Source organism: Melanotaenia boesemani, chromosome 11, assembly GCF_017639745.1.
Source record: "Melanotaenia boesemani isolate fMelBoe1 chromosome 11, fMelBoe1.pri, whole genome shotgun sequence".
Classification (NCBI taxonomy): Eukaryota; Metazoa; Chordata; class Actinopteri; order Atheriniformes; family Melanotaeniidae; genus Melanotaenia; species Melanotaenia boesemani.
The window spans coordinates 14865505-14887555 of record NC_055692.1 but is presented as its reverse complement, the minus strand read 5'-3'; the positions used below and the strand labels follow the sequence as shown (position 1 = coordinate 14887555).

General features: G+C 37.9%; 1 protein-coding gene across 4 annotated transcripts in view; it reads left to right on the top strand.

The window, feature by feature from the left end:
• The window catches only part of dock8 (dedicator of cytokinesis 8), a 54758-nt gene that overhangs the window by 17415 nt on the left and 15292 nt on the right, over positions 1–22051 (top strand). For 3 of the 4 annotated variants that reach the window (XM_041999163.1, XM_041999165.1, XM_041999166.1), the window contains 30 exons: positions 2184–2393; positions 3585–3670; positions 4284–4350; positions 7209–7358; positions 7590–7667; positions 7825–7987; positions 8693–8829; positions 9074–9167; positions 9656–9818; positions 10519–10636; positions 10835–10905; positions 11908–12052; positions 12179–12280; positions 12425–12520; positions 12814–13048; positions 13146–13310; positions 13409–13587; positions 13858–13950; positions 15114–15209; positions 15830–15979; positions 16267–16380; positions 16500–16655; positions 17011–17150; positions 17375–17538; positions 17987–18138; positions 19334–19516; positions 19728–19854; positions 20044–20134; positions 20250–20346; positions 21736–21870. In XM_041999163.1, the coding sequence (XP_041855097.1) occupies positions 2184–2393; positions 3585–3670; positions 4284–4350; positions 7209–7358; positions 7590–7667; positions 7825–7987; positions 8693–8829; positions 9074–9167; positions 9656–9818; positions 10519–10636; positions 10835–10905; positions 11908–12052; positions 12179–12280; positions 12425–12520; positions 12814–13048; positions 13146–13310; positions 13409–13587; positions 13858–13950; positions 15114–15209; positions 15830–15979; positions 16267–16380; positions 16500–16655; positions 17011–17150; positions 17375–17538; positions 17987–18138; positions 19334–19516; positions 19728–19854; positions 20044–20134; positions 20250–20346; positions 21736–21870 (3957 nt within the window). The remainder of the gene's footprint in view (positions 1–2183; positions 2394–3584; positions 3671–4283; positions 4351–7208; positions 7359–7589; positions 7668–7824; positions 7988–8692; positions 8830–9073; positions 9168–9655; positions 9819–10518; positions 10637–10834; positions 10906–11907; positions 12053–12178; positions 12281–12424; positions 12521–12813; positions 13049–13145; positions 13311–13408; positions 13588–13857; positions 13951–15113; positions 15210–15829; positions 15980–16266; positions 16381–16499; positions 16656–17010; positions 17151–17374; positions 17539–17986; positions 18139–19333; positions 19517–19727; positions 19855–20043; positions 20135–20249; positions 20347–21735; positions 21871–22051) is intronic. The other variant, XM_041999164.1, reaches the window with a different exon arrangement.

The window sequence follows — 22051 nt, the reverse complement described above, 5'->3', positions numbered from 1 at the left end:
TGCCTACAGATGCATAATACAGTATTTTCTGTCTGATTTGTGCAGCAGAAATGCGGGAACAGCTGCATGTGATACCTTGCTTTCCTGTCAAATAAAATGAAAGAATACCTAAAAACCTAATTAAAATATTAAGATGAAATACTTCAAGTATTGTATTTTACAGATTTCTGTAGCCAGAGTTGGTGTTTTTCCTGCTTTCATGTTTTTATGTTAAACTAAGTTGGTATCTTTCTGACTTCAATACTGGATATTAGAGCACTTCCCAAAATGTCAAACTGTGTCTTCAGTATAAGAAAAACTAGCTATTTCTTAAATGTAAATATGCTTCGCTTAGTTAAAGTACATTTTGTGAATGGAAGATATTTTAGTGAGAACAGTGTGGTTGTCCATGCTGATCAAGGCCTGAGAGAGATACGTGTGAAATGTAGGGGGGTGGGTACTTTTAACAGCTACTGAACACACAGTGTGTTGTTATTCCCATCAGCCTCTCCACTGAGGCAGCCGCCCTTTCAAGTTTAGTCAGTCTGGCTTGCAAAGAACCCAAACTGAATATTTTAGTCCACATCTCTCATTAACTCTATTTTTGGTGTTTAGCATGACTGGTGTGTGTCATGAATTGAAAAAAATCACAATATATATATTTTATTAACATTTATACCATGACTTCCAGTTTAGATCCCTGCCTCCCTGCTTCAGTGTGCTTTTATTATTTTGTGCCAAGTTCCCATCCTTTCTCACTGCCCTCTCTCTAGCTTTTCTGTCTCACAGTGGCCAAATCCCAAGCCATCCAAGTCCCAGCCAGCACCACTCCCAGCCTCTGGCTCAGCCAGTCTCAGCCCCCCTTCTGTTGTCCAATCCACGCCAATCCTGGTTAATCACCCAAACTAAAAAGGCCCCTTATTACGGCTGTGGCCTTCCCATCATCTACATGCCAGAAGGAGAGTGACAGAGAGGGGAAGAACAGCACTATTGTCCTTCAGTACTTAATAGCTATGGTCCAATCTGGTCTAACAAAAGCCCTGGGGTCGTGGTGTGATGGTCTCTTGGAGCCTGAACAGGGTGAAGCTTTACCCGGTTGGATGCTCGGTCAGTCCTAGCCTGTGGTGCGAGAGACTGGATGGGAGTTTGATGGATGATGGGAGTGAAAGAGACAAGAGGAAGGGGTGGCATGAGGGGACACTAATCAGGATGCATCATGAGAGCAGGGAGGTTATTCCATGCCCTGTAGCTGAGTCCATATGCTGCCAAAGCCAACAGAGACAAACAGGGAAACTCTCACTGATATGGTTTTTTTGTTCCAACAAAATGATCAAACAGCAACAACATAGAGGAGGAATATTTAGTAAATTAGATGACTAAATATTTCCAATATTAGCCCATCTGATGAAAGCCTGACCTGGAAATACTTAATTTATGATCAAAGATAGTATTTCAGAGCCTCTGAGCAAATATGCATAACACATAAGCAGATATTTTAGATGTGTAAAAGATATTTCAGTGGCCTCATGCTCCTTTTTGTCCAACAGGCCAAAAAAGTTATTGATTTATTGACGGCATGGTACTGGATGTCAAAAATATGCATCATCTTGCAAGCTTGCTCTTCAGGTCTACTTCTGCCCTCTTTGCTGCTGTTATATTTTCTGACTGGCCATCAGCCTGCTGGGGAATCTCTGACGGCAGATGTTGAGCAGCTAATATATGATATTAAGGTAGTGAAGAGCATCTCATCTGCCTTGACCTTATTTAATATTTTAGTGGCTTCATTTTCTGAATAAATTGGGACTTCTTTGACAGGACAAAGACCAATCCAGTCCATAGTACACACTACATATGTGGCAGATGGAAAGCAGCTTATTGAGCATTTATATAGACTTTAAAATTGTTTCAGCTTCTGCTGCTAGGATGATTTTTGCTGTGTTTTCTACTTTGAGTAAAGCTTGTTTTTAAAACCCCAAGAGACTGTCATTATCTTAAGGCCAAAACAAAGTGGCTAGACTGCTTCAAGCCTATTAGCTACCTATAATGTCTCCAATAATCATAACATGCCCCTTTTTTATGTAGATATCTTATTACTGGAATAAAATGCTGTTTAAGTAATGGGTAATATTCTGTCTTATCCTTTAGATATTGCATAGGGTATGACGTATGGGTAGCTTACCCCTCTTTCTCTATGTTTGCCCCAGGTCAAGTCTCCAACTTTAGCAGGATTGAGTGATGACTCTGGCCGCACACTGACGTCATCTGACTTCAACTTGCGATGTTTGGCCCCAGACCCGAGATTAGATGGTCTGGTGGCCTTCAGCAACCATGAAGAACTGGACAGCCTCAACCAGGAGTCACGGCATGGAAACAGACAAGCCGAGCTGTTTGCTCTTTACCCACCAGCAGATGAGGTGAGGTGTTTTAAAGTTGGTACAGTGAGTTGGTACAATAAAGATTTGAGGGTTTGTCTCAATTTAGTGTTTGATGTAGATTAACCCTCTGGCATTCCTGCAGTCTTGCAGGAACATCCAAAACGTCCCACCTGCAACCCACTGGAATGCCAAAGGGTTAATATAAGCCTATACAGAAAATGTAATGTCAGTATGAGTTCAGAAAATTTCAGAACTATTAGCAGTATTCTAATGCTGTATGATGATATAAATATTATCATATAAATATAAATATAAACCTGTCCATTATCGTTGTTAGCTATCACTCAATCATCTGTAACTGTTTTTTATTTTTAATGTGTAGCTCATCAGTAATTATGACACATGGATGAGAAATGATTGTTGCTCTAAATAGTAAGTAAGTAAGTAAAGTTTATTTATAAAGCGCTTTTCACTGATAAAAATCACAAAGTGCTGTACAAAAAGTGGGTGCAATATAACAACATAATAATTTCATAAAATAAATGATAAATAAATAAATACAAGCCATAACTTTGCATTCATCCTCTTGAAAAACACTTGATTTCTTTTAGAGAGAAATTTAACCTCTGACAATTTAATTAAAGACATATTAAACTGAAATTTATTTATTTATTTATTTTTTATTTTTTTTGTAAAAATGTCCCACCCTGGGATTCAGTTACTTCCCAAAGTATCAAAGACCAGTTTAGACTGGAGATTTTTTGATATTTGCTCAGGCAAAACAAGCAATTTTTGGACAGAGTTTCTGGAAATGTTCACATTTTTCAGCATTTACTTGCATTTTACAGAACAGTTGATGTACAAGAAAATCAGACTTATCAAAGAAGAAAACAACAAATACTGTAGTATTTTACTTAACTACACATTTTTCATCGAAAATTATCCAAACAATTCAACAAAGTTATTTAAATATTTATAATTTGTCTATGAAGCCTTAGAAAATAAAACTTACATTTTAGTTTCAACACTTTATAGCCATACATTTTAACAGTCAAAAAAAACTCAAATAAAATTACGTCATGATGCTGGACAGGATGGGGTTAAAGAAAAAAACAAAACAAAAAAACAATTAAATTCTTATGATCTGAAATTTTAGCTTGATCTAAATTCACCACCATCTGTGTTGTGGTAATTTAAGATGCTACATCTTCTTTGCTCTTGCTTTTTTAGGAAGATGCAGTGGAAATCCGGCCCATTCCCGACTGCCCCAAAGAACACACCGGAGAACGGATCCTGGTCCGATGCCAGGCCATTAAGTATGTAATTTGTGTAGGAGGAGGAACAATAGTTATTAATCATTTTCTGTTTATGCAGCAAGTAAAGTAAAACTATTCACATGTCCCCTTGTTTATGAAAATTTACGTTCACTTTGCATCTAACATACAGAACATTGTAGTATTTAACATCTGGCCATTACTCATGGGTCTGTTTTTCTTTTTCTTTAAAAAAAAATGGCGTGCATTGAAGTGCAGGGCAGTGTTTAAGGGTGTAGGAGTGCTTTGGAGTGGATTTGTTCTCCTGAAAATCTCTACCGCTCCCTATCTCTGTGGAATTTAGTCTCTGTCTCTTTCCCCTATACACACAAATACACACACTGACTAAAATACTGTTTTCTTGCCTTAAATGCTTGTGCAGCCCATACAAACATTTACATTGAACCGAGTTCTCAGCTGGCAGTGGTTTGGCAACATCTTCTCTCATCCTTTTAAGCCTCAGTTCAAAAAGTCATCACTTACTGTTGTACGTTTGGTTGCTTCCCACCAAAAAAAGCAATCCACAGGAATACAAACAAAGAACAGTTAAAAAAAACCAAAAACTGAGTTTTGACTTTTGCTGTAATTAAATGACTTTTCTTTCTGGGCTTCCCAGGTTTGAAATTGACATTGAGCCCTTATTTGCTACGTTGGCTTTATATGACCTGAAAGAGAAGAAAAAGGTAAGAAAATACCTCCTTGTTGGAACCTAAATCATATCAGTTCTCGAATTTTCTTCATGTTGTTATTAATGGCTGCTTTAAATGCTACTTTTTCTGTCATGTGATAAACAATGTCGTTACAGTAGGCCTTTAGTATGGTCAGTTTACATTTAAATTGTTTGGAGTCTAATGGTGCATTTCAGTGGATGATATGTCTATTTATGGCCACATTTATAGTTTGTGGACAGTTAATCATATCTGAACAGTATTATGTGTAATTGTTGTCAAACAGCTGCTATATTTGTTGAATATGTTGCAACACTTTAGGAAAATGCCAATATTTACATAATTTACTGTAGATTTGACTGTATACCACTCAGCATCTGAAGAAGATGAAAGAAAAGTGTGGGATTCAAAATTTAACACAGTCAAATTTTATTGCATTAAGCTAAGTAATATACTTATTATTATTATTATTATTATTATTATTATTATTATTATTATTATTATTATTATTATTATTATTATTATTATTATTATTATTATTATTAATTAATTAATTAATTAATTAATAATTATTATTAGTCCTACAAATGGCAGACTTTGTTCAAAATCATCTGATTTTCTCTCCCAAAACATAAACTATGCCTTTCCAAACTGCCATGTTTCATGGAGGTCAGTTTTTGCATGACATTTTCCTCTGTTAATGCAGGGTGGTCTTGTTTCTTTGGACAGTTGCATGCCAGCAAGGGATCAGAGTACTCTACAAGATTATAGGTCTCATCATCCCCACATATTGATGCCCTTGGGGGTGTTAGTTTTATTGCATCTACTAATACTTCACTATGTTTCCCAGTCAACTACTCTAAACCATGGTTGTTTGTATTTTGTTGGTGAATTTACACAGCTGGATAGCTGTCTGGGTGAAAGTACTGCAGAGATTAAGTGCTCGTGGATCTCTCAAATGAGGTTTTAGCCACTGGGGCTTCTCCCTCTTTCCCCCCACCCACCAAAATGGCAGTGCCCTTATGCTTTCTAGCTAGTCTGCAGGACTAATGGCACTGATACTCCTTGGTAAGAGAGAGCAATTTAATGCCCTGTGATGTTGAAAATGGACTGTACAAGGGGCAGTTTCACTCCATAAAATCTCTCACATATATATAAAAAATATTGTAAATGAAGTAAAGTTGCAGTTGTTCTTTGTTTGATGTCACACTTTAAGAGCTATGCTAAAAGAATGACTTTGTCTCGGTGTATTTGGCTTAAGGTGACCAAGTTTAATATGTGCTCCTGAGCTTAAGAGGGTCCCTGTGGAGGTTAATGCAACTTCCTGCATATTATATTAAGTAGAGCTAGACTGTTACAGAGCAGTGAAGCCTGAAGGAAAGAGAAACTGTCAATCTTGTAAGTTAGATTTAATTGCAGCAGAATGGTGATGTTTTTACCTCTGACCCACTTTTCTTTTAAATGTTCACTCCTTTTGCTTTATGTTTGTCTTTCTGCCTCTCTCCTCAGTGCATTTGTTTCTCTTGCTTCTCAACAGTCTTCATCAGAAACCGTGCACTTCTTTCTGCTGCCTCCTATGTCCCGTGGAGATTTTGTTGCTGCTTGTTTTGCTTTATATCACTTTCTGTTGTTTCATGTTTGTGAAATCTGCAGCAGATGTTCAAAAAATTCCATTTAATACTCTGGCCATTAATCATGAGTCTCTGGTCCATCAGCCAAGTTGCAGATGTAGGATTGGACTCAGCGAGTGGCCTACTTACGATAGTAAATACATGGATAGAAAACAGACAGGGTTTTTAGAGCTGTCACACAAACACACATAATGTTTTCTGCATTATAAAAGAATATTATTGCTGTTATTACTTTGCAGGACTTGTTCATTGTGTTGTTTTGGGGATAATCTGCAATTGCTCATCAAATCATTGCACTCATTTAGCAGCGTAACTTCAGATTCATGGAGTGGGTGGAAGCAACTAATGCTTAATAGTTTGATCTGTTTTTTAATCTAGCTGCACAGTTGCTAATTTGGCAACACCAGATGTTCTCCATCAGACAATGCCAAGAGTTTGTCAGTCAATCAGACAGAAAGTCTCTGTGTTGACAGAAGCTACACTGTGAAAGATGGTTATTACATTCCTTGTGTCTCAACATATCAAATTAAGTATTTATTGTTTTTTATTATGATAGACTCAGAATGTTAACTCCATGCATATTTGACCTTTGTTAAAGAACTGTTTATTTATTGAGTTGAGGAAGAATTTTTTACTATATAAGTCAGTTGACTATCACTGTTGAAGTTATCTGTGATTTTTAAGAAGTCATTTGTATGAGGAAGTAGGAAAATGATTAATTATGCTTTTAAAACAAATGTTGTTTTGTCAAATAGCTATCAACAAAATCATTGTAGAAAACTTATCTGAGCATGTAATCTGATCAGAGTTCATTTTGATGATAATAGATACCGGGCAGGTTTTGTGTCCAAGAGTGTGCTCTGGCCTGGTCAGTGTAATAGAGGTCCTGTGGGATGAGCAGTGTGAAGGAGAATGGTTAAAAGCTCTGTGTTGAAAAGGATCACATGACACAGCAGGTCAGGCCAGATAAGGACATATGGCTGCGTTCTGAGCCTGAGGTCATTGCTGAGGGTAGAAGAGAAACTGTAGAGCGTACTGAACAGATATGTTCCATAATCTGCATTTAACTTGCATGAAATCAGTCTTGTGCTTTATTTTGTTATACAGTTAGTAGAAAACATTACATATTAGCTTTACATTTTAGATTTTGTTATACTTTGAAAAACAACAATTTGTTTAATTTTAAGGGAGAAATATTGTTCTCTCTAAAGAGTTAAATTCTTCATCTCTTTCTTCTGCTAGATATCTGAGAACTTTTACTGTGATCTCAACTCAGAGCAATTTAAAAACTTCTTGAAACCTCACACTCCTCATGTGGATCACTCCACCCTGGCCAGATCTGCCATCTTCTCCATCACCTATCCTTCCCCAGATATATTCCTGGTAATCAAGGTAATAATGAAATACACAGCATCTATTAAAAAAACAAACAAACAAAAAAAAAACAACAGGAAATATAGCCTTTTTTTCCTTCTGCTTTTAAATAAGCTGAATAGTACTAGTCTGATGTAAACATCCTGTAATTGAATCCATGCTGTACATTTGCCAGCAAAATATGGATTTTTGGTGCTGGAATGTGCAGAGCAGCTTTGATGACTTGTGTACTTCCTGCTTGTATTTCAGATTGAGAAGGTTCTCCAGCAAGGGGAGATCAGTGAATGTGCCGACCCGTACATAAATCTGAGGGAATGTGACTCGAAGGTAATGCAGCAGAGCAAATTCTTTCTATCACCAGTCAATTTACAGAAAGCTGCTGCACATGAAGCTTTTTTTTCATCTTTACAAAGCCCTTTTAATGCTTGCTGTGGCTATAATTGTTGATAAAGTTGAGGTGAATCCTGGGATAAATGTTTTTTAGAACAGGGACAAACTTGAGAAGCTGCGAGGCCACGCGGAGGCTTTCTGCCAGAGACTGGGCCGCTATCGCATGCCTCTTGCCTGGGCAACTGTTAATATCATGGATGTTATCTCTACTGCTGCTGTAGAGCGTGACGTCACCGACTCTGACAGCATAAAAGGAGGTGTGTGTTAGTGTATCCTTCTGTGTCTGTCCTTGTTTGTCAGAAGTTAAGTTCAAGTGTCTGAATTACGGCTTGTACCATTTAGAGACTAGCAGCAGGTCCCAAGTCTGTTTCTAGTGAGAGAAGACTACCTGCGACTGATTCCTTCAAGCCATGGTCTCCAGAGAGAAAGTGGGATCAATTTCACACAAGCCATGCATTTTTTGAATAGTTTGACACCAAATGAGCATTTCCCAGACCAACAAATTGGGAGAAAATACTATTGGTTAAAAATCTGTCTGTATCTCAGCTGCACACTCTTAAGACATCTGGCAACACAGAAATCTCTTAGCAAAGGAATATAAGGATATATGATGACAATATGTTCTAGATATGTTTTCATTTAAATAACTTTTATAGATAAAATTATACAAAGCATATTTTTATTTGTTCCTATCCATCCACACAATGTTCACAACTCCTAAACCATAATCATCTTGGAGACTAGAAGTATTATTAATACATTATTAACATGTATTATTATTATTAATAAGTTGTACAAATCTTAAATCATCTTTCGTTTAATTAGTGTAGTTATATCAGTATTTACATCAGTATTGGCATCATTGTTGAATTAAAAAAGTTGGAGTGTATTGACGTGTCAGACATCTGTAAAACACAATGCACTCCATTGCTCATTGTGGTTTTTTTAAATTTCTTTTACAGCCAAATCCAGCAGCATTGACCGTAGAGCGCAGCTTCCCAGGAGGAACTCGGAGCGTTACAGTACCATTGAGGAACAGTTTTATAATGTTTCTGCCTTCAAACCTGCTGCCATCACTATAACCACCATCTTCAAACAGGTTGGACAGTTTCCCTAATGGGCGAGATACAGACAGACAAGGTTGTGGTTACAGCCTGTTCTTGTCTCATTTGTTAATCAAAAATACTATGTAATGTATTCCATTAAGTTCTTGTAATGTTTCTAACATGAATCCATGGCTTTGAAAAACGCTGCACGATGTTCTGCATTTCAGGCTGTGCCATCCTGGCTTTTCACTGAAAATAAGAGAACATGAAAAAAATCACCATGTTTCTCTGTCTCAGGAGGGGGATCGTCTAAGTGATGAGGATTTGTTGAAGTTCCTGGCTGAGATTAAGAAAACTTCGAATCCACAGAGGAGAATCAAGACAATACCAGGTTATCTTTCGTTATATTAAATCATTATTTTGTTGATCGTTCCTCTTCTTGCGGAGAGTTGAGAAGGCTGATGTTGCTTGAAGGTTTGACTGGTAGCTAAAAACTGGACGGAGAAAGTAGTGGTGCAAAAATTGAATGGTTTCTGCACACTGGCCCACAAGTAACTCATCACACAATCCCCCTGTATATGTACAATATGGAGTTTTCAAAGTAGAATTGTGGTACAGAATAAAATGAATAATTTTATATGTATTATGAATTAGCGCTTTGTGGTCCAAGTCTGTGTGTTTTGCCACCATGGGCTGAGAACAGATCTTCTCATATAACTCGTGGGAGGAATGTGCATATTACTCAAATTTAGACCTTTTCTGGGATTTATGTTATTATACTGATATATTGATGTCTACAGTATTCAGTGACATAATATGGTATCTGATGCTACTGTATTTAGTACACATGCAGGATTTGACTTGTGTTATGTCTTCCAGGCTGCATCAAGCTGGACATGTCTCCAGTGCACGACATGCCACAGGCCTGTCTATCCCCAGAGCTTATCCCACTCATACCTGTTGCTGAGAAAAACATTCGGCCAGTTAAAGAGGTGTTAGAGTTCCCTTCCAGTGAGGTTTATGTCCCCCACAACATTTACAGGTGGGTACACTTTTGGAACGCATACCTCATCCTATGCTGCTGCAGTCCCAGTGTCAGTACTATATTACTTTTTACATTTATGAAATAAATTTTGTGTAGATGCATGATGGGAAAACGACTTCTATAAGTCTTGCACCTGCACTGGAAATAATGTGACTTTTGAGTGGCCGGATTCATGCAGGGTTATACTGGTTTGTTTGCTCTTACAGCCAGATTATTTATCTTAAAGTCCCGAGGCAACAGTTGAGATGCACTTATCATTTAATGGCTGACATCACAATTGTTGCTTTGCTCCTTTGATGCACTGCTTTTCCGTAGGCATACCTTGTAGTTTAACTCTCAGGAGTCTCTGTCTAAAAGTTGAGGCTTAATTTGGCTTTCAGCTCAAAATGACTTAATTTGTAACTGAACATGTGTAAACAAGTTTTGTGCATGGTAATTACATAGTGACATACTCTAAGCATATGTTAAGTGGAAACTGTGGTATTTCCTTGTATACCAGCAAATTACGGCATTTCTGTGACAGTGTTGGAGTGTCACCTTAGGACTTGATCATGAAGATGTTTCTGTAGAGATGGTGCCACCTAGTGATGTGCATTTGAAATGCTTTGTGTCATTTAGTCTTTTGGTCTGATTTTTTTTATAAGCCGGTTAAATAAAAAGTCTCCCTGGTGCTCCTTCTCTTCATGTGTCTCTGCAGGAACTTGCTCTATGTCTACCCCCAGAGGCTGAACTTTGTCAACAGACTTACATCTGCGAGAAATATCACAATCAAAATGCAGTTTATGAGTGGAGAGGATCCCACCTGCTCTTTGCCTGTGAGTATTATTGTATATATTTTGTCATGTCACAACAATATTATGGCAGAAAAATTGATTAATGTTAATTAGCTCTGGAGGGCTGTTGGTACATATGGATACTTGTACACTGTTGCCCTGTACAGATGTGCTATGTAGGTTTATTATGTGATATATTTTTAATTATTCATTGTTTTGTTTGTGTGTGTTAATTTTTAGGTCATTTTTGGAAAATCAAGTGGCCCTGAGTTTTTACATGAAGTTTACACCCCTGTTACCTACCACAACAAGTAAGTAGACATATCTTTCATAGACATAGATGAATATATATATAAAAACAATTATTCGGCTGCAGTTCACAGATGTTTGGACAGGGGTATGGTTATCATTGTATTGCATTATTTCTTTCTTTCAGCAACATTATGTTTTAGAAGACCAGTTGCTTTAGCTTTAAATGCAAAATGTTTTAACTTTCTTGCTAGATTTTAGCTGCTCAGCTTGTATTATTTTGTTTCTTATATGTTTTAGTGCAGGGGTGCCCAAGTCCATTCCTCGAGATCTACCATCCTGCAACTTTTAGATGCAACCCTTGTCCAACACACCTGAATCAAATGACTGGCTCGTTACCAGGCCTCTGCAGAGCTGAATGACATGCAGATGACATCTGATTGAAGTGTGTTGGAGAAGGGTTGCATCTAAAAGTTGCAGGATGGTAGATCTCGAGGACCGAACTTGGGCACCCCTGTTTTAGTGAGTAATGGGTCTGTCTACAGGCAGAGCAGTTTAGAACATAGATTCTATTATCTTGGAGACATGCTGTTATGATAAATGTATAGTATGATTTGCATCATCTTAGTAAAATAAGCTAGGACTACCATTCTGTGATTTCCTAAAAATAATCTCACATTTTTTGTCGTCAGATCAAATTATGCAGAAAGGATGTGTATTAGATATTAAATTATTAAGTTTTGTTACAGACCTGTAATTAGTTTTTATTTTTATATAAAAAAAACAATTTACATTAAAAACAAAACAAAAAACAATGTTTTTCACTTTTCTTTTTTTTAGCATTTTATGTTGCCTTGTTAAAATTTTCAGTCATAAATGATTTCCAGCTTTCTGCATTCTGTTCTTATCCTTCTACATATGTAATTGTTTTTGTTTTAGTCTGTTTTCTTTCTTTAAAAAGTGTGTGTAATTCTGCTCTTCTCTTTATCTTTCCTATTACTTGTGTGTCTTTTAATTGTGTCCATTCTTTTTGTTGATTTTGTTGTTCTTTCCCTTTTTCTCAGGTCTCCAGACTTCTATGAGGAGGTGAAGTTTGCACTTCCAGCCCGTCTGACGGAGAGACATCATTTGCTCTTCACTTTCTACCACATCAGCTGCCAGCAGAAGCAGAACCAGAGCGGCGGCTGTGAAACTCTCATTGGATATTCTGTGAGATTTTTTCATTCTTCATTATGCCAAAATCAGACTCAGAACACAACTTAACTTTCTGTCTGATTTCAACATCTTCAAAATAATTAGCTGATATTCTGAATTTGCTGCTTGCCTCTGATATAGTGGCTGCCCATATTGCACAGTGACCGTCTTCAGACTGGTCAGTTCTGTTTGCCCATCATCTTGGAGCGACTTCCGGTCAACTACTCACTGCACACACCAGAGGTACACATTATAAACACACAAAAAATAATTATGTTATATGCTTTGATACAGAAGAGCTGCTCTTTCTTGATTAAAAAAGTATTCTTATAAGGAAAGATTAATTTCAAATTGGACATGCAAAATTAATTTTCCTGTGTCATGTAGAAACTTCCTGCTCAGGTCCCTCCCGTCAAGTGGATGGAGAGTCATAAAGGACTTTTCAACCTTGAGCTCCAGGCTGTTTCATCTGTACACACTCAGGTGAGTAATGGTTGGAAACAACAGTTGCACAACAGCTTTTTAGCTCAGTCTGTCTTCCTGTCTCTTTCTGCTGTGTAGGCATGTACACTACACATCAATTCACAGACAAATACTTCAAGTGTCGCTCTGCTGTAGCTCCACCCTGAAGCATTACATCCACTTTCTCTCATAATTCATAACGTTTCTCTTTCTGTCTCTTTCTTCATTGTCTTGTTTTTAGTTTTTTTTTCTTTCTTCCTTTTTTACTCTTCCTAAACACTTCACAGCAACAAATCATTCCTCTCCCCTAACAGGACAACCACCTGGAGCGTTTCTTTACCCTCTGCCATGCACTGGAGGGTGGAGCCACATTCCCTTTGCGGGTCAGGGAGGAGAAGATTCCAGAGAACAAGCTGGAGCATGAGCTGAAGCTGAGCATCATTTCACTGTCTTCCTCCAGTTTAGAGCCTCTGGTCCTCTTTCTCCATCGGGTTCTGGATAAGCTCTTCACTCTCATAATGCAGCCTATGGTCATTGCTGGCCAGACCGGTGAGGATTCACTCTGAACTCATTGTTAATTTTACGAGAAAGGTATAAAAGTTTTAATATTTAGTGCATGTCTGTGTGTGTGCTTCCTGTTCTACAGCCAATTTGGCCCAGATAGCCTTCGAATCAGTGGTGTCTATTGTCAATAGCCTTCACAACAGCCAGGAGCTGATCAGGGACCAGCAGGGCAGGAACAGCCTGTTGGCGACCTACCTGTACTGGGTGTTTCGTCTGCCCGATCCCCCTCGAGACGTGCAGAGTGCAGGTGCATGATATAGTCACTAATGAGTTTAAGCATAATTTCTGGTGTCATTATTTCAAGAATTAAGGTTTAATCTTGTTTGTGTGAACATGTGTTTTCAGGTTCAGGGGGTTCGATACCTTCAGCAGAGAGCCGTTACAGCACCATGGGTCGGGCCACAGCTGCCACTGTTGGCAATATGCTTCTCCAGTCCAGAATCCGCAGCAGCAGCAACCCTGATATTCCTGGTCCGCACACCTCTGCTGAAGATGCTGAGGTCAAAAGTATCCTCTCCGCCAAGGTACTGATGAGTTTTAATGAACCATTTTTCATTATCTGCTTTTGTTAAAGAGCCCCAAAAGAATGTCTTTCACCAGGCTATTTATATATTTTATAAAAGACCAACACACAAAGTAGTGATTGTAAATACCCCAGCATCCCTGCTCATACACACAAAATAGCCATTTGCCATTTATCCGCACACTACATTGAGCATTGCAATAGGCCACCAGACACCCAGACTAATGAATGCATCTATCATATTCAGTGTGTTGGAACTTTTTGTCTCCAGGGCCACAACAATCCAGGCAGTCGCATGTCTACCTATGTGGATGTAAACAGCCATCAGAACCCCACAGGAAGCACCAGACCTTCCAACAGAAAGGTATTGCTTTTCTGTGACATTTCTATAATGATAGTCTTACGGAAGAAGAGAAGGATTAAAACTTCAAAACATGAGCTTCTAGTGGGATAGATCTTTTAACTCTATGTGCTCAGGTTGCTTTTTTAGTGCCTTTATTTGACAGTAATAGAAGAGAAAGACAGGAACTGTAAGGGATGAAAGCGGGGTAAAAACATGCAGTGCTGCCAGTATGATTGAGTCACATGGGTGTATTGACTTTGTGTCAACGTTGACTTTATCTACACTGAGATAAAACTGCATCCTCATCATTTAAACAGAAGATGATACATTTCTGTTGTCATGTAGAATGTCTCCACTTTCTCTTCAGGGAAAATATCAGTTTCTCTTTCACTTATATATGGAGTTACATCCAGTCATTGCTGAAACGTTAGAGGTTCTCTTTATATGGTTTTTCTAGCAATCAGGCAGCTGTTGAGGGTAGAGCACAAGGTCCCCTGTTTTCTCAGCAGATTTGATAAGGATTAATTTATCTGTTCAGTCTCGCTTTCCTGTTTTATGCGTTATCATTAACTTGATTTAAAACAGTTACACAACAATATGTTGCGGTAGAAAATGCATAATAAACAGAAGTAGACAGAGAGGCAGTTAATATAGCTTAATGCATTACACAGTTTAATGTTGTGAGTTTGACCTTTTTATGTAGCTTCTATGCTTTTGCAATTGTCACTGTAGTCTGAAGTTATGGCAGAGATTTAGAGCCAATTTTAAACATAAAAACTGTGTTCTCAGATTCGCCATATGTGTCTTTCGGTTAGACTAAAGGATGTAGCTCACAATGCTTAGATAATGTTTAATGTCACAATACTTAAAATATGGAGGCTGTAGCGACCTAATTGCTACAGAACTGTTGTTATTTGTGGTTTAGTTTTTAGGTTATGTTAGACTTGAGCACCCTGGTGTGTGGCTTAGGAGAGCTCTGTGCCTCCACAGATGCAGTCCCTCTTGTATCCACAAGGTGGGAGTCTAACACTGAGGTTGCTGGTGTTGTGGTCGGTCTAATTTCAGTCAACATATTTTATGATTTTTTTTTAAATAATCACATTGGTACAAGTGATCACAAAACTATTAAAGTGTTTTTAATCTACTGCTTCTCAGTGTGTTTTTTTGTATTTTCTCCCTTGCAGCAGTTTCATGAGGAGCTGGCTTTGCAGATGGTCGTCAGCACTGGTGTTTGCAGAGAAAATGCTTACAAATATGCCTGGTTCTTCTTTGAGCTGCTGGTCAGTGGGAATTTTAAAATCTTTTTGTAGCAGATCTATCCTTGATTGACCCTTAGCTGTTAAAGAAAAATGTAACTAAGTACTGCTGCAGATGTTAATTATAATGGGGTAAAATAATAAAAATGGCTAATAAGATACAGTATGACCTCATAGCAACAGGCCTTGAATGATGAATAGTAGTAGCAATATAAATTAAGTAATAAAAGCATTTTAAAGGATTTTTATTTATTATGAAGTGGCTTAACAGTGTATTTTCTATTTTGAAATCAAGTATGCCATTATTCATATTCATTCATAATCTCATTGTTTTTTAAATCTTTTTTTTATTTTTGTTTTTCTCTAATTCTCACAAGAAAGTGCTTATTTTACCTTTAAAAAAAACAACTCCTCCTAATTTTATAAAAACATTAAATGGTGTTTAAAGCAATGTTAAAAAAAGTGGTGATGCTCTTTTATTATCAAGATATATAATTGTTATCAATTCAACTATGCATCTGTCAACAGGTTCTTAAGAAACTTGACTCTTGCGTTTTCTTCAAACATAGTTTTTATGCATGTAAATGTAGTTTCTTATGTTTCACAATTGGTGATTCTTGCTTGCTCTCTGGTGTCTTAAACAGGTGAAGAGCATGGCTCAGCATGTGTCTCAGCTGGACAAGCAGAGTGTTCCTCGAAGAAATCGCTTCTCTGACAGATTTAAAGATGACATCACCACCATTGTATCTGTGGTTACAGCTGAGATTTGCACCATCCTTGTCAAACAACAAAAGGTGAGAAATATAAAGATGACAATGATAAAAGCACTAGAAATCAAGCGTATCTTTTAAACTCCCATCTCAGAACTCTTTAACACAGGCTTTATATATATTTTGTTCTGGGTTGTGTTGAGGCAGTTGCTGTTTAAGTGAACATGTTGTCAGTGTCCTCCAAACAACAGGGAGGAGGAAGTGCTAATTATATTTGTCTCTCTGGTATCAAAGGCTCAGCTTGCCCAGCTATATTGTCGGAAAGATCCACTCAGTGTAGCTTACTGATTGTTTGTTGGCTCCTGTTACAGGAGGTAGAGCAAGCAGAGAAAGTCAACATCAGCCTGGCCTTCTTCCTCTATGACCTGCTGTCTCTCATGGATCGAGGATTTGTTTTTCAGCTTGTGAAAAACTATTGCAACCAGGTAGAATAGCACTGACACCAAACAAAAGCCGTTTAGCATGTGTATTTTGAACATATAAATTTAATAAATGATAATTAGGTTGTATTTTCTCTTTTAAACTATCATGTACTGCTTCGCAGATGTCAGCAAAAAACGTTTCAATGCCAACGTTGATCAGCATGCGTCTGGAGTTCCTGCGAATCCTTTGCAGTCATGAGCACTACCTCAACCTGAGCCTCTTCTTCAGCAGCCCTGCTTCAGCACCTGCCTCACCGTGTCCATCCATCTCCTCACAGGTGTGCCCACTTCCCTGTTGGAATAAATAATCCAGAATTTAATTAGATTTTTATATTAACTCTTGGAAGATTCACTCTTCAGCATATAATGCTTTTTTGTCCCAATATTTTGGGATTTATTCATGGCAACGACAATAAAATGAGGTAAAAAGTGATGAAAATTGAATGTTCATTCAAGAGAAGACAACTTAGAAATGCAAATATGAGAAGTGTGAAGGACGCATCTGACATACCAAAAATAAGCTGTTTGATAATTGCTTTGTAAAGATGCTTATTCTGCTACTCACATTGTGTGTTTGTGTGTGGTGTGTGTGTGTGTGTGTGTGTCACTCCTTCTTGTTATGTTTCTTTGCAGAGTTCTGGATCTTGCAGTTTCCAGGAGCAGCAGAGGATCCTGGCTCTGTTTGATCTTTCTCAGGAATTTAAGCAGCAGCATTACCTCACCGGGCTGCTGCTAACAGAACTCAGTGCAGCACTGGACATGGAGTCAGAGGGGTATGGGAAGGCAGATGCTATCAAATTATTCCCATACACCACCTGATACCTTCTTATTACCATGTTGTTGCAAAGCTGCCTTGCATATTTTTATTTATTTTAAAGTTTTTGATATTGAATTTTATTGTAATAATATATATATAACCCCTGTAAATATAGAATACGTTATACTTGCAATTGTTAGATTTAATCAAGCTGCTAAAAATATGTTTGCATGTTTGCAGGGGGAAGGTCCAGAGGAAGGCTATCAATGCAATTTGCAGCCTGCTGTGTGCCCATGATCTTGATAACCGCTGTATTAAACCTGAAGTCAGAGCCAAGGTGGCTACTCTCTACCTCCCCCTGGTGGGGATCATTATAGATTCCACCAATTACCTGGATTTCACAGGTACTTGCAAACACATAAATTTACATACACTAACATTCCTTCTTTATGTTCATGTCATCTTTCATGGTCATACACATACAGTAAAATAGATGGACTCAACCTATGAAATGAGCACAAGACAGCTGATGGCAGCAGAGGTATTGTAAATTTTTTGGAGCAGAAAACAAACCAACCCAGGACTCTGTGATATAAATGCTGTGGAATGTGCCTTTCCTAAGGTTTATTAAGGGCAAAGGTTAATGGTTGCCTCTAATCAGCAATTATCCACTGTTTTCTCTTTTTTTTCATATAACTACAGCCATCCATCTTCTTTGACTCAGACTTGAATGTGTTAAATGTTTGATTCTTACATTTGTTTTTGCTTTAATTAAGACACAGTAGTGTCACACTTAAGGCTGTACCTCCTCTCTCTTTCAGTTTAACATATTCCTACCCTGTTTGTCTCTAGTTTCTGACACACGCAGTGGAAAAAACAAGACTGGCGAACCTGAGGATGACCTTGAAAATGTCCCACCCATCAATCAGTCTGTTGCCATGGCAATTGCTGGGAACCCCTTCAACACATTAGGAAGAAATGTTCTCGTCTCTATGGCATCCCTGGTAAATTTTGGCCATTTGTGGTTAATTTATTAATTTCTTAAAATGAAAGCAATGTTTTTAAAAGTTCAAAAGTGCATGTGTGTGTGTGTTTGTGGAAGCCTAGATCTGTGAGTGTTGTGCTTCCCAACAGGTGAGCTGCACAGAGGCTGATTGATTAGCTGTCAGAGCCACACATGCACTTCATCCATTCTGAGAAAAAAAAAATCATACACACACATCGACACACATGTCTGCGGGATATGTTTTATGGGCAGGCATTGCCATCATAAGTGAACGGGGCCGTCCTCTCTGACAAACACATCCATCAAGTGTAGCTACAGCAACAACACAGGCAGCAAAACTGCATTCTGCCATTCTTTTCCTCTTCCACTGTTTCTTTCCAAGAGATGAATCAGTTTCATGTATGTTGTTGCAAGAAATACTGTTGTGGAAAAAGTGTTTTTTATATGAATGAGCCATTGGTCTGGTCGTCATAAATCCAGCCATGGCTGCCAGAGCACTTGTTCCTCATTTTTGGTCAGTTCACCTTCAAACTGTATATTTATGAATCATTTACTCATTGCAAAAGAATTGTTATCATTATTTTTAACTTGATGCACATTTTCAAATAAACTAGCAATATTTTTTTACTTTGGTTCTGGTGAGCTTCATTCAGTCCAGCTTCGAAAAAGAGGTCCTAGGTGGGACACCTAGAGCAGTAGGAGGTTAATAGCTACATTTATCAAAGCTGCCACAAAATGAAGCAGCAGTAGCCTTCTATAGCAGTGATTCATCATCAAGCGAATGAAGGAAAATTAATCTGCAGTAGATTTGACGTCTGTTGATATGAAGAAGAGAACAATACTTCACTAAAGCCAGTTTGGAAGGACTGACTAACCAGATAAGTGTCATAGAGGAACTTGTGAATCATATAGTGTTTGTTAGACACACACACTATTGATCTCCTGCAGAAGTTATGGTGGTGTAATATATTCTTTTGATGAGGGTAACCGATAATTGAGACATAGAAAGCATTTTCTGGATTTCAGCTCTTTATGTGGCAACACAAAATATAAATTAAACAATGACCCCTTTTTAAGTCCAGAATCTTGTTTTTTTTATGTATCACAGCAGATACATGTGTGTATGCTGTGTTTTTCTTAAACGAGAAATTTTTTTTTAAATAAAAACACATATTTGCCTGTCCTCTTCTCAGCAAGGTAAATCCATAGCCACCCTGGCAGCAGATACCAGTCGCCACCTGTTGGTGTGTTTCCTGTGGGTGATGAAGAATGCTGACAGGAGCCTGATTCAGCGTTGGACGGTGGATATGCCTCCCTCACAGCTCAACAAACTGCTGGAACTCCTCACTATCTGTGTGTCTTGCTTTGAGTACAGGGTCAGTTACAATCTTTCTTTTGGCTGTTTTTTTTTTGTGTCAGTGCTTTTGCAACAGTTTCACTTTTAATTTCATGATTTTAAAAATGCAAATGGAAACTGCATGAAGTCAGCTTCTGGGGGTGTATTTGAATGCCTTGTCTTGTGCTTGTTTATTATTAAAAAAGATCCACGTTTGTTTCTGGTGATGATGTATTTATGCACATTTGTAGGGTAAGCAAAGCAGCGACAAAGTGAGCACCCAGGCCTTACAGAAATCTCAGCAGGCTAAACTGCAGCTAGAAGAAGCCCTGCTGAGAGGAATGGGAGCCCGTGGGGAAATGATGAAACGAGTTGGAGGTAATGCAGTCGTGTTGTTTGTGGCGTGTGTTTGTGTTTTTTTCCTCCTTTTTCTTTTCCCTTTTCTTTTTTCTTTTTATCTTTTGGAATACATCTTCACATTAGGTAACTTAAAGAACATTTAACACTCAGTTTCCCAATATTTGACACTACAAACCTCTAAATACTGGTCTGCTTTTGTGTCCATGACAGGAATGGACCGCACTTTGGGTCAGAGAGAAAACCTGCGCTGGAGGAAAGACCTCACTCAGTGGAGACAAACAAATGACAAACAGGATAAGTATGTTTCTCACTTTTCTGATCTCTGTTTTATCCATGTCTAATGGTTTTGCTCTCTGTCAAAGCTTTCTGTTCATGCATTCATTTCTGCCATTTCTTTCTTTGTCTTTCGTCAGGACTAAGGCAGAGTTGGACCAGGAGGCTCTGATCAGTGGGAACCTAGCCACAGAAACAAACCTCATAGTGTTAGACCTTCTGGAGACTATTATACAGGTCAGAAAACCCTTTATTCATAAACCAAAACAGGGCTGTCCCAGCATCAGACTTTTACTACATGGCTGATGTGGCCAGAAGAATATAGAGTAATGATATTCTATTTGGCAAATGAGATGCATTCAGAATATGGGTGTATGGACGTAGTTAGATAGATAGAGAGAGAGAGAGAGAAATTTACAAAAGTGTCCAAAGTGGACACTATGTTAATAATGAAACAAAGCCAATCAGCCGTTTGTAACTGTGAAGGGGACACAAAACAATATGTTGTAGTATTTGGGTTATTTTTTTATGACCCCCATCTCTTGGGTTCTTGTTGAGTTTGGACATTGAAATAGGTTCTTACTCAGGTATCTTTTTCATTTAAACTTTTAAAGCACTAAGAAAAATTATAATGTTATTATCAGATAGATCACTCAGGGAGCAGACATGAATGAAAATATTGTACATATACTGCAAAGGTAAACATGCACTGTTTTCAGGATATGTTTGACATAAATCATGGCCTCTGTCCCATTCCTGGAAAATTTATGAAAAATCCATTGATTCAAAATAAACTAAAAGCTGTACTATAACCATATGGACTAAATGCTGGATTTAGTCTGATTGATTTTTCAGAACTATCAAAAGCACTGAATTAACACACAAAAAAAGATATTTGTTATTGCTTGTTATGCTTTTTTTGGGTGGGGATGGGGGGCTTGTGTATTCCTGCTGTTGTCACTGCATTGTATTTACTGTATTACAGTATTTAGGGAAGAGGTAAGCAGGAAATAGCAAAAAACAACACTCTGTTACAGACAAATAAAACAAAAAATAAAAATTTTGTCCTCTGTCCACACATCTGTTGGAAGCAAGGACAGCAAAAATAGTAATGCACACAAACATGACATATCAATACTTGTGCAATAATGTAAATTCGTTTTGTTTAAATGCTTTTTCTAGACTTTTATATAGATAGATTGTTAGATCGTTAGATAGATTGTCCTTATCTCTGTAATGCTATTTTGCACTGGTTTTGCTCTACCACCTTTGTTGCTGTAGCACCGAAATTTCCCCACTGTGGGACAAATAAAGGATTATCTTATCTTATGCACATCTATTTTATGTATTAGAATTTACAGTCTAGTATAACTGATTTAATTGCAAGACACAGCACTATAATTTCTTTTCTTTCTCAGGTTCAGTCTTTCATTGTCTTTTCTAACCTAAAAAAATTCAGTGAAATAAACTTTGAACAGGTTCAAAACAGAAATGGTTACCTCTGAACATGAACTATGCATTTTAACCTGTGAGAAGTGAACTTTGAACTAGTTCATGAGAAGCATGAACTTGCACAACACTGCTTGTTTTATATAGGTGGTAATTTTTCATCTGTCTCACATCCAGGCGGTTCCATTGACTGAGTGTAAGGACAGCGTAGTTGGTGGAGTTTTGAAAGTGTTACTCCACTCTCTAACCTGCAACCAGAGCACCACTTTCCTGTCCCACACCTTCAGCACCCTCAGAGCGCTGGTCGTCAAGGTACTTTCATTATGATATGGGTGTGGGTGTGCTTGCCTGTATGGGTTTAATTTCTCTTTGTGAAAATTCGGAACGCAGTGTTTTGGTTGGTGTGTTTACACAAACATGATCTGTGTCCAAATTAAATGTTCTTATTTGTTTTTGTGGGGGGCAAACTGCTGATACAAGCCAACTTGTGTAT